The following is a 12,394-nucleotide window of genomic DNA, read 5'->3' on the forward strand; positions in this document are numbered from 1 at the left end:
CCCACACTGCCTCTCAACAAGCAGGTGAAGATCCAGAGCTTGGGTTGAACATTCAGATTTAGAGGTCATCTGTCTAGAGGAGACAGTTGAAATGGGAGGAGGGAAGGGTTCTTAGGGAGACCATGAGAGGGAACGTAACAGCAGCTGACATTCACTGAGTCTAGGCACGCTCACCCCACAGGAAGACTTCTACACGCATGAATGCATTTATTATATAACAACCTTCGTGAGGCAGGGGCTCCTAACAGCCCCCACTTTACAGTCCAGAGAATGGAAACTTAGGCAGAGTGAAGTCAGTCGACAGAGGTCACACCCCAGCAAACAGCAGAGCCTAACCACTTACCCTACCTGCCTTTTTCGGAGAGAAGACCGAGATCAGAAGCCTGGTAAGAAAATAGTGGAACTGGTGAAAGAGAACAAGATTTCATTCAGGGATGTTGGATGAGAGATAGGGTGGCGGGGGAAGAGTGCACTGGGGGCCCAAGAAAGACTGTTAGAAAGGAACCAGTACACAGTGTCAGAGTCCGTGGGAAAATCCAGCAAGGAGACCTGAGGCGCTGTGGGACTCGGCCAACACCAGGTGACAAGGGACTTTTGACAGAGCTCTCCTGGCAGATGCAAACCTGATTGCCTACAGGCTCACTGCCCAAGCCCCTGCTTGCTGCCCCTGACTTACCCCCCTTGCCTCCTGTTCTGGTTCCTCCTGCTCAACCTGTCTGTTTCGGGGAAGGGGCCCTGCTCCCCACTCTCAGCCCGCCTCTCCCCAACCCTCCTGACCCCCAACCCAGCACCTGCAGAGCCAGCTCTAACCAGCCGGTGTACCGCCGGCAGGCTGTACAGCCTCCCCTGAGGCCACTCACTTGCAGCACATACCAGGCAGCCTGTAAAGGGCAGCAGCAACCCTCACCAGGGACACATGCTGGACTGGGGAACAGGTAGGGGCTAGTGGTGCAGGGGAGTGGGAGGGAAGAAAAGCCAAGAGGCCCTAGTGAGAGCAAATTAGCCAGCCACTCCCTATGGGTCTTTATCATGGGGCTCAACCTCGTTTCCTGGCTTAATTGGATCTGTACGGAGCAATTGAAAGGAGTAGCTCTGATCAGACCACATGGCTTTGTTTCCCCATCCCCGCTCCAACCATAACCAATGGGAACAGCATGGACACCTGCCCCAGGAGGAGGATCTGAGGGCTGGATCCTCTCCCTGAGCTTTGGGATTGGGCCATATAGTAAGTGAGTGGCCAAGGACCCAATGGTCTCAAGGACCCCAATGATCCACAGCTGCCCTGTGGAGGGAGCGGAGCTGAGTCAGAGAGATACATGGCAGAGCACGAGGGTTAGTAAAGGCCTATGGACTCTCGTTGCTGAAGGTCCAGGGCATCCCCATCCCTGCCCTTCCTGAGGTCTGATGGCTCAGCTCTCCCTGGGGTTCCACAAGTCTCCTCTCTCTGATAAAGTCCGGGTAAATATGAGTGGATTTCTGTTGCTGGCATCCCAGGTCAGGAATGAGAACATGGGGCAGGGGTCTGAGGGTGGGAGGTTCTAAGTTTAGGTTTTGGGAAAGAGTGTGTTGATGTCTAAAACAGAATGCAGGTGGCTCCCTCGAGTCCCTAAGGACAAATCCACTCCATTCTGTTCAACAGACATCTGTTGAGCACCTGCTTTGTGCCGGGCATTGCGTTAGGTGCCAGGGCCGCAAAGACAAATAAGCAGCAGCTGCTCTTGTGGTGCTCACAGTCTTGGAGGAGATACAGACATGGAAACCTAGTACAATATGGCTTGATACAAAGAGCGATGGTAGCACATACAAAGTGGGTGGTGGAAGGGAGTCGTGGAAGAGCAAGCCCGGCTTGGAGCCACCCAGGGATGCCTGAGGGTCCTGGAGGGTTTTAGCTGAGGTGCAAAAACAGGAGCTGGGGAGAGCAAAATCTCCTAGGCTTCAGGACAGGTGGGCTTGCTAAAGGATGGTATTGAGACCACCTGGAAGTTGCGAAGAGGAATGAAAGCAAAAGCCAAACTCTCTTTTTCCCAGGGAGCCTGGGAAGTGGGCAGTGGGCCTCCAGAGATAACAGAGACAAGAGTAACAGAGGTGCCTGGGAGAGAGGTCTAAGGCAGCGAAGGGTGGGCACCTCTAGGGAAATGGGCTGTGGCTGGGGGTGGAAGCCTGGTCTTTCCTCACAACCGAACATGGCTCCATAAGGCTCACAAGATAATGGGGAGCGTTCATTTAATCAGTATTTCCTGAGCACAGACTGCATTGTAGGCGCCACACTAGGCACACGGCCTCTGCCTGGCAGAGCAGCCTAGTGGAGAAGACAGACAGACAGTAATCAAATAATCATACACATAAATGTAAAAAAACGCAGCTTAAACAGTGAACAGTGCTACGGAAGGGCAGGTCCAGTGGGCTCCGTGGAGAAATGAGGGCCAGGAAGACTCCCCTGGACCATCCAGCTAAGGTCCAAACATGGATTGGGAGATATTGGTGAAGACAGGAGGGAACAGGGTAGGCTGCAGTTTCATTGCATCTTGGGTTGGGTATTTAGACAAATACACTGACAAATGGAAGGGAAGAGAGGCAAGGGTAACAAGAGACAGAGAGGAAAGTTCCAGGGGCCTTGGGAGAAAGATTGTGAGAAGAGTGGCCACACCTGTAACTGCCTTCATTTCACCTGATCACTGTCACATGCAACACATTGAATTCACCTCCACTCCAGGCAACAAACTTCCTTCCTTTACTCCTTCATTCATCTATTTGTTCACCCACCCACCCACCCACCCACTCCCCAGTGAGCCGGGCGCCGTGCTGGGAGACGCCAGCAGGAGAAGCTCAGAGACACCCACTGGCCTGAGGAGCCTATACATTGATAGAAATGCTATTCCTGGCATTTTCTTGATGTTGTTTTGATCCCCTGCTTACCAAGGAAGGCAAAGAGCACAAAGAAGTGACTGTGCTAATCAAAATACAGGACCAATAAAACTCTAAAAAAGAAATCAGGACCTATCAGCACCGGGATCTCTGTATCCACCACTGCTGAGGAAACGTGGGAAGGAGGAAGGTTGAAAAGATGTGCAAGTGGGCAGGAGCCTCGCTGAGCCTTACTCCTTTCAGAGTTCAGACATTCGCTGCAGGCCTCCCTCACTTAAGTGGAATAGACTCTGGATTTGCTATATAGGTATAAATCAAGTGTGCCACGCTGGATTACATTCACAGAGTTCCATAATTTTTGAAACAGAGAGTCTGTTTCTTTAAAATACGGCTCTCCACACAGAAGGCAGTAGGAGAGCAGTCACTTGGACGGGGAGGAGGTTAGTGAACCTATGACTCAGGAATCCTAGGAACCTTCCTGCAGTGGCCACGGCTGGGGGATGGGTGGTGTCCACCCCTTTGGCTCTGTCGCCACCCTGGGCATCTGACCTCAAGTGGTTCTGACCTCTCTGACCTTGGCCCTTGGGAGGGCCTCTTGACTTGGCTGCTGTTGTCATTTCAGATTCATGGATCACACCTCTTCCTAGGGAAGCCTGAGAATTCCTCAAACTGGGAGCTTCGGGTGCGCCAAGAGCAGACCGGTTAGTGCTTTGAATTCACATGTTGGCAAAACAAGTTATTTAGCATCGCTCCAAAAGGTTAACATTAATTACCTCTGACAGGTGGGATTATGGATAGCATATTTTCATTTTGCATCCGTGCATTTTTTTTTTGCATCCGTGCATTTTTGAAATTTCCTTCAACAAGTACAGGTTACATTGGTGATAAAGAAAAACAAAACATTTCTTAAGTATTGCTTCAGATGAGGGTTGCCTGTAAAGTGATGCTTCTTCACCTTAAGTGAAAAACGAGCTCTGCTTTTTCTCTCCTGCCTCTCACCCTATCCCTTGTCCCTGTGAGCAAGACTGCCCCACTGCTTCATCTGCTCTTCTTCCCTCATCCACTAGTCCCAGCAGCTGCCTTCTTGGCTGTTGGTCTGTCCCCACCTCCTCCTGCACCAGCCCCACTTTAAACAAGGCAGGAAGCCATTCCCCCTCTATGCAGAGCCTGGAGGGATCTGGCACAGAGAACATGGGGTCGAGTCCAAAGTGATGTCTCCAGCCAGTCCTTCCCTTAAGATGCTTGCCTGGCCACTGTGATTGGCAGAAATGCCCAAGTGACTGGCAGCAGAATCAACAGTTCGGAACAAATGAGGCCCCAGGACACAGCCTAACAAGGCGCTGCGCCGTCAGGAGCCTGGCTATTTCTGACTTGCCCTATTTAGGGGCTCCCTTCCCAGGACTGTTTCATAATCCAGGGTCACTTGATATTTTGCAATATGACATCCACAGGACATGATTGTAAAAAAACAAAACAAAAACCCTGGTTATTCCGTACTTTCTATGCCTTGAGGAGAAGGCGAGGTGAAGCTTTAAAAATCCTGTAGTTGTAGCATTCTTGATGTTACTGGTACCCGGGTGTCCTGACAACAGTTACATTTGCAACTCTGGGCAAAGAATAGGTTGGAAGACTGTTTCAACATTTTCCATCAGTACAAGATCATAGCGACACAACTGGGGCCTGTGAAAATAAGAAGAAATATGCTTGTCAATACAATAATAAAAATACCCCATTCTAGTAGAGTAAATTATATCATCTCTTTCAGATATAAAATTATTTAGCAATTATTTTTAATGTTCTAGGGAAATGCTTGTGCTAAATAAGCAAAGCCACATCAACAACAGCAAAAAAATCAGGGTGTAAAATTTTATTTACCATATAATTTCAACTAGGTTTAAAAGCAAATAGAAAGGGACTTCCCTGGTGGCACAGTGGTTAAGAATCCACCTGCCAATGCAGGGGACATGGGTTCAAGCCCTGGTCTGGGAAGATCCCACATGCCACGAAGTAACTAAGCCTGTGCGCCACTACTGAGCCTGCACTCTAGAGCCTGCAAGCCACAACTACTGAGCCCGTGCACCTAGAGCCCATGCTCCACAAGAGAAGCCACCACAATGAGAAGCCTGTGCACCACAACAAAGAGTAGCCCCCACTCACTGCAACTAGACAAGGCCTGCGTGCAGCAACGAAGACCCAATGCAGCCATAAATAAATAAATGATTAAAAAAAAGTAGAAGACTAGAAAGAAATAACCAAAAATTTTAACAGTGGTTGCCTCTGAATAATGACATTATCCGTGGTATTCTTCTTCTTCCTCCTAACACTTTCTGTACTTTCCAGATTTTATAAAATGAATATGTATTCCTTTGATAATCAGGGAAAGAAGTATTAAAAAGTCCCAGTTTTAAGATGTAATGACTGGGCTTCCCTGGTGGCGCAGTGGTTGAGAGTCCGCCTGCCGATGCAGGGGACGGACACGGGTTCGTGCCCTGGTCCGGGAAGATCCCACATGCCGCGGAGCGGCTGGGCCTGTAAGCCATGGCCGCTGAGCCTGCGCGTACGGGACCTGTGCTCCGCAACAGGAGAAGGCCACAACAGTGAGAGGCCCTCGTATCATATCACAAAAAAAAAAAAAAAAAAAAAGACCCAATGCAGCCAAAAATAAATTAATTAATTAATTAAAAAGAAAAAAGATGTAATGACTATCCTCTTAGAAAAAAAAAAACTTGTATTATTAAATGTTTTGAGGTATCCTAAACCTTTAGGAAAAAGGAATTTATAAACATAAAGTAGTAACTGCTCACATCATTTCCTGTCTCTGTCCACAGGTTGAACACTAGGAATATATGTAGGAGTGGCATTACTCACAAAACACACATACCATCACAGCTTTGTTCTTTCTCCCCCTCTTTGTCTCTGCCTCTCTCTCTCTTTCTACACGCACACATGCAGTTTATTTTTTCTGAACCAACTGAGAATAGGTTGTTTACCCCTTAATACTTCAGTGTGTATTTCCTAAGAACAAGCACATTCTCAGTGCAGTTATCAAATTTAACATTGATATAGTAGTTGTATCCTGTATCAATGGAATAAAACATTCCAAATTTCCTGTACCTTTTTTAATGCTAGGCTGTGTTTTATCAGTTTGCCAAATTATATGAGGGTTTCTTTTCTACAACAAATTATCAGCTTGCAAGCAGCGTGGGTAGAGGGATTAGGGAGGAATCGTGTAACTCTAAGCATATAACAACATTGTTTCTTTGGATTATTGGACCGTTTGTCTTTAAGTGCATACCAGTAAATTTTTCTTGGATTACTGGGCAACTTATTTTTATCAAGTCTAGTCTTGGAAAACCCCTCACTTCTTTCATTGTGATTGATGAAGTCCTGTTAAAACGTTAAGACTAAGCAGATTGGACAGGAACCAGTAACATCTTTGGAAAACAGGGGTTTGTCAGACGTTGCCTCAGCTCACCTCTCTGGATGGGCAAGTGACCTTAACTTCATTCGGAGAATCCTGAGCTTGTACCTTGGGCCTATTACAGATCCTGTAGAGAACACCAAGGAAATGGCTGCCACTTTATCCAGATCTTGATTGAATCTTGCAAGCAGACTCACTTGGTGGTATTTCTGAAATGTTGTGGGTTCACTGGAAGGAAGAAATAATATATTTTTAAGTGGATATGAATTACCAGTGAAAGAAAGCAGTTTTGAAGCCTACAAAATCACTCATCAGCAAGTAGCCATTTGACCCCATAGCCTGCACTAGCCGACTTTCATGGGCAAAGTCCATTGGATTCCAAGGGACTGCATAAGTGAAGCTGCTGACCCCAGGACTGATGAGATGCTGTGACATTGGAAAGGTATGCGCTGCCTACTGTAGGCCAGACAGCATCCTCATCTCTTGACACATTTCTCCAATCCCCTGAAAAATTCTGCAAGGTATTATTGTCTTCATTTTACAAACAAGGAAACAGATGCTTTCAAAGCTGAAGCTCACCCAGGTCACAGGGCTTCTCTGTAGCAGTACAGTGATTAAAACCCAGTTCTGGCTGAGTTCAAAGTTATGGTCTTTCCATTAAACTGCATTGCTAGATGCACAGGTATATTTTTAAGCCAGACTAGATACTAACTTATTTTTTTTTTAATGCAAGCAGCCCTATAAGTTCTTTTTTTATTTATTTTTAAATATTTATTTACTTATTTGGCTGTGCTGGATCTTACTTGCGGCATGCAGGATCTTCATTGCTGCATGCGGGCTCTTAGTTGCGGCATGTGGGATCTAGTTCCCTGACCAGGGTTCGAACCTGGGCCCCCTGCATTGGGAGCGTGGAGTCTTAACCACTGGACCACGAGGGAAGTCCCTAGATACTAATTTAGAAGTTGTGCTTAAGCATATATTTTTTCAGTTCTGCCTTCAAGAGAAACCTTAAAACAGCTACAACCCAGGTTCCAGTACTTTTTTTTCCAAGTGTGTGGAGATGTTTCCTACAATTGGAATCCCAAATTAAGCCTAAGGTGTATCCACTAGGGAGATTCACCTGGGTACTGTCCCTCTGGGGAGCTGCAAGAATAGGCTGTGGAGAAATGATTGCTCTAGGAATAAATCCTTAGTTTGGAGGTCGGGATGGGGTGAGGAGGTGCCTGTCACCCCAGCCTCACTGTGCAGAGCAGAAGTGCCACAAGTAAAACTAATCCAAAAGGTTGCCCAGATTTTGGTTTCTAAATACTATCTCCACAAAATGGAACTAGGGCTCCCTGGAGAAATGGTTGATTCCAGGGCTAGGGCAGGGAAAGTACAAAGTGATCCTGGAACAACATGTGTGCCAAAAGTAAGGAAACACTCAAAGAGTGATGGAGATGTTCAAAAGAATATAGAATCACACCCATTAGGGTGGCTACTGTGAAAAAAACAAAAACAGAAAACAAGTGTTGACAAGGATATTGAAAAATTGGAACCCTTGTACACTGCTGGTGGGAATGTAAAATGGTACCGCCACTATGGCAAACAGTATGAAGGCTCCTCAAAAAATTTAAAATAGAACCACATGATCCAGCAATTCTACTTCTAGGTATATACTCAAAAGAATTGAAAGCAAGGTCTCCAAAAGATATTTGCACACCCATGTTCATAGCAGCATTATTACAATAGGCAAGAGGTGAAAGCAACCCAAATGTCCATCAATGGATGAACGGGTTAAACAAATGTGATTTGTACCTACAATAGAATATTATTCAGCCTTAGAAAGAAAGGAAATCCTATCACATGCTACAACATGGATGAGCCTTGAGGACATTATGCTAAATGAAATAAACCAGTCACAAAAAGATAAATATTGTTTGATTCCACTTATATGACATATCTAAAGTAGTCAAATTCATAGAAATAGAAAGTAGAATGGTGGTTGCCAGGGAGTGGGGGAAGGGAGAAATGTATGTTGTTACTTAATGGGTATAGAGTTTCAGTTTTGCAAGATGAAAAAGTTCTGTAGGGACTTCCCTGGTGGTCCAGTGGTTAAGACTCCACACTCCCAATGCAGAGGGCCCTGGTCAGGGAACTAGATCCCACATGCCACAGAGAAGATCCCGTGTGCCGCAACTAAGACCTGGCGCAGCCAAATAAATATATAATTTTTTTTTAAAAGCTCTGGAGATCTGTTTCACAATAATGTGAATACACTTAACGCTACTGAATTGTACACTTGAAAATGATTAAAATGGTAAATCTTATGTTTTTATTACCACAATTAAAAATGCATTAAAAAATGGCACTGGCCAGATTTGGGACAATTTGAATATCAAAATAAATAATGATAGTAACTGATTATAATTCCCCATTGATAAAATATAAAAATCTGGGAGCCTGAAAAAAAAAATCTGGGAGTCTGTATTGATATATTTGGACATGAAACAAATAAATGAATAAATAAATGAGAAAAAATGCCTTTCCTAAATGTTGAATTAGAAAAATCACCATATGGCAGCCATCAGAGTAATCATTCAACCACAAAACATTAAAACCAGTGGGTAAAAGTTTGAGGAGTAATGGACCATTTACATGGTCTCAAAGTACCTACCCACAAAATACTAATTACAAAGGGAAAAATAGTAACCTTAAAGTGGAGAAAGTTGGCAGAAATCACTTTAATTGCTTGATCCACATTAATGAAACAATCAAAATTGTGAGTCTCCTAATAGGATGCACCGAGACAAACATTACATCACCTTTGTGGTGTCTTTGCCAAAGATGCATGATCTGAACCTAATCGTGAGGAAACATCAGGCAAACCCAAACTGAAGACATGCTAAAAATAATTGACCTGTAATCTTCAAAAGTGTCAAAGTCAAAAGAGTCGAGGAAAGGCGGAAGAACTGTTCCAAAGTGAAGACTAAAGAAGCAGGAAAACCAAATGCAGCCAGTGATCCTGAATTGAATCCCTTTGCTACAAAGGACATTATCAGGACAATCAGTAAAACTAGAATGGGGTCTCAGGATCAGACGGTAGTAATGTATCAATATTATTTCTCTTATTTTGATGGTCAATTGTAGTTATGTGGGAGAATATCCTTGTTTGTAGAAAATACACATTAAAATACTTAGGGTTGATGAGGCAGCATGTTGGAAATTACTGTAGAATGGTTCAGAAAAAGAAAAGCCTCAGTACTACTGCAACTTTTCTGTAAACTTTAATTTTCCACAATAAAGAGGAAAAAAAAAAGCTAATAGGAAAGGAGTGGTTTAACCAAAGAGGCTTATAAGCAGCACCACTCTGGTCCTCTCTTGATCAGAGTGTAGCAAGAGAAAATGGGATCCCTTCCCACTTCTCCAAGGGCAGCTATGGAATCAGGAAAGGGCAGGGACTCCAGGAGAAGGTGATGCCACCTGCAGATGGCAGAACCCAGTGCGGGTACTAGGAAGGCGGGAGAAGAAAAAGGAGATCGGGAGCTGATCAGGGCTGTCCATGAGTAGAGGTAAGATGCTCTCTTCCTCCTAGAAGGATGTCTGGAAATACATGGGGAGGCACTAACCAAGCATTGGGTTCATACAAGAGTAAATAGAGTGAGAGCCAGTGAACTGTGAGTTCTGGCAGTATGGTGCACTAAATACCCTGAAAGCATTCATAATAGTGGATACAATTACAAACAACAAAAAACAAAACAAAAAACCTTTTAAATTGCACTGAACTAAGAAGAAAGGAAAGAATACTGAGAAACCCTCAAAATATGTGAAAGCAGAAATCCAAATAGATAGGAATCCTGAAATCACCTTTTGTTGGTCTTTTTTGAAACTTTGTAACCATGAGCTTCAATTTTCATGGCCCTGCAGTGCAGTAGGACATGAAACAAAGTCTATGGACCCCTCAAGGTCAGGAGTTGAATAGGAGAACTCTGGGGGAAGAGTGAACTAAACATGAATTTGAAGTAAACAACCTTCTACCACCTCAGGTGACAGAAAATCCCCACCTCGAATCTTGGCGCTGTGAGGAGCTAGGGGGCTGAGTGCCCTTCACGTGGGTCAGCAGCTAAATTCAAACTACTTGTGGTCTGAGAAACCTCAAGTTTAAAAATTAAAGTGGTCTCAGATGGATGGTACCTCCAGGAACTTGACAGGCAAACGCAAAATTTTTCTGGAGAAATCTACTCCTCAGATCCTCAAAGAATTTCCGCACATAGTGAAATAATTATAATAATAATAAAGGCATTTGTAAGGGGGGTGGGGAGAAGCTGCGGGCTGCAGGCTTTATGGCCGCCAGCTGCGGGCGGGAGGACAGATCTTGGCTGGTGGGGCAGTGCAGCTGCCGGCTCCACACAGCGCCTGCGCAGCAGCTGCAGGGAAGGGGCACCTCCTGCCCGGGCTGGGTGCGAGTGAGGAGGCCCGCAGGACTGAGTGCTGGGACATGGGACCACCAAAGCGACCTTCCCAGCGGAGCTGCGTGCCCGGGGCGCCCCTGCTCTGCAGGCAGGGAGCAGGCAGCCGCCTCCCCGCTGCACCAGACCCTGATGGGACCCAGATTGCTAACGGCAAAAAGAACTGGAAAAATGCAAATGACTGGAACGATTAAAACCTACCAAAGACTTCTCAGAATTCTCAAAGAGCATACAAACATGTGCTTACGTGTAAAAAATGTGATGCGCGGACTACCACACTCAAGCAACCTGGCAAGCACTTGCCGGTGACTGTCACTCTCAGGTTTCACTGTGGAATTTCAAACTGCCTAGGGGTGTGAGAAAAGATTAAGGCACCACCCCCAAAAATAATGGCCCATAAAAGGAAAGAGAACAAAAGGAAGTCCACCACTGAGTACTTCTGTTCTAGGGAAGGGGGACATGTGGCCAGAGGAGCCTGACTTCCCATAATGTCCTCAGGAAGAGCCAGAATATCACCCTGATGCTGCAGCCCAAGAGTGTTTTGCTGTTTCAAATTGAAAATTGTCATGAGGAGGAGAAGTCCATTCTGGTGCTTGAGGGGACCTCTCAAACTGAAGGCTTGTGTTCAGCTGTCTGAATAACAACCAATAAAAACTACAGAAACAAAATCTCTCAAGAAAGGGATTTTTTAAAAAATCACGACAGGGCTTCCCTGGTGGCGCAGTGGCTGAGAGTCCGCCTGCCAATGCAGGGGACACGGTTCGTGCCCCGGTCCGGGAAAATCCCACATGCCGCAGAGCAGCTGGGCCCGTGGGCCATGGCCGCCGAGCCTGCGCCTCCGGAGCCTGTGCTCCGCAACGGGAGAGGCCACAACAGTGAGAGGCCCGTAAGAGGCCCGTGTATCGCAAAAAAAAAAAAGAGAGACACGACAGGGACTTCCCTGGTGGAGCAGTGGTTAAGAATCCGCCTGCCAGTTCAGGGGACGTGGATTCGATACCTGGTCCGAGAAGATCCCACATGCCGCAGAGTAACGAAGCCCATGCGCCACAACTACTGAGCCTGCGCTCTAGAGCCCGCAAGCCACAACTACTGAAGCCCATGCGCCTAGAGCCCGTGCTCTGCAACAAGAGAAGCCACCGCAATGAGAAGCCCGTGCACCACAACAAAGAGTAGCCCCCACTCACCACAACTAGGGAAAGCCCGGGCGCAGCAATGAAGACCCAATGCAGCCAAAAATAAAATAAATAAAATAAATAAATTTAAAAAAGAAGAAATAGAAAAGAAAATCTGAACAGACCTATAATAATGAGATTGAATTAGCAATTAAAAACAAAAAGCAAACCTACAAAGAAAAGCCCAGGCCAAGATGGCTTCATGGATGAATTCTACCAAATATATATATTTTAAATTTTTTATTTATTTATTTTTGGCTGCTTTGGGTCTTTGTTGCTGCACACGGGCTTTCTCTAATTGCAACAAGCGTGGGCTCCTCTTCATTGAGGTGCGCAGGCTTCTCACTGTGGTGGCTTCTCTTGTGGCCGAGCACAGGCTGTAGGCGCTCGGGCTTCAGTAGTTGTAGCTTGTGAGCTCTATAGTGCAGGCTCAGTAGTTGTGACACACGGGCTTAGCTGCTCTGCGGCATGTGGGATCTTCCCAGACC

At 45.8% G+C, this 12,394-nt stretch overlaps 1 protein-coding gene across 1 annotated transcript in view; it reads right to left on the reverse strand.

Moving 5' to 3' along the window:
• Positions 1 to 3,729: 3,729 nt before the first annotated feature.
• The window catches only part of LIPH (lipase H), a 45,757-nt gene continuing 37,092 nt past the window's right edge, over positions 3,730 to 12,394 (reverse strand). Inside the window, exons 9-10 of the mRNA XM_032630823.1 lie at positions 6,341 to 6,514; positions 3,730 to 4,545 (exon numbers count right to left, since the gene is read on the reverse strand). Of these exons, the coding sequence (XP_032486714.1) occupies positions 4,458 to 4,545; positions 6,341 to 6,514 (262 nt within the window). The 3' untranslated portion in view covers positions 3,730 to 4,457. The remainder of the gene's footprint in view (positions 4,546 to 6,340; positions 6,515 to 12,394) is intronic.

This window comes from Phocoena sinus, chromosome 4 (assembly GCF_008692025.1).
Source record: "Phocoena sinus isolate mPhoSin1 chromosome 4, mPhoSin1.pri, whole genome shotgun sequence".
Lineage (NCBI taxonomy): Eukaryota > Metazoa > Chordata > Mammalia > Artiodactyla > Phocoenidae > Phocoena > Phocoena sinus.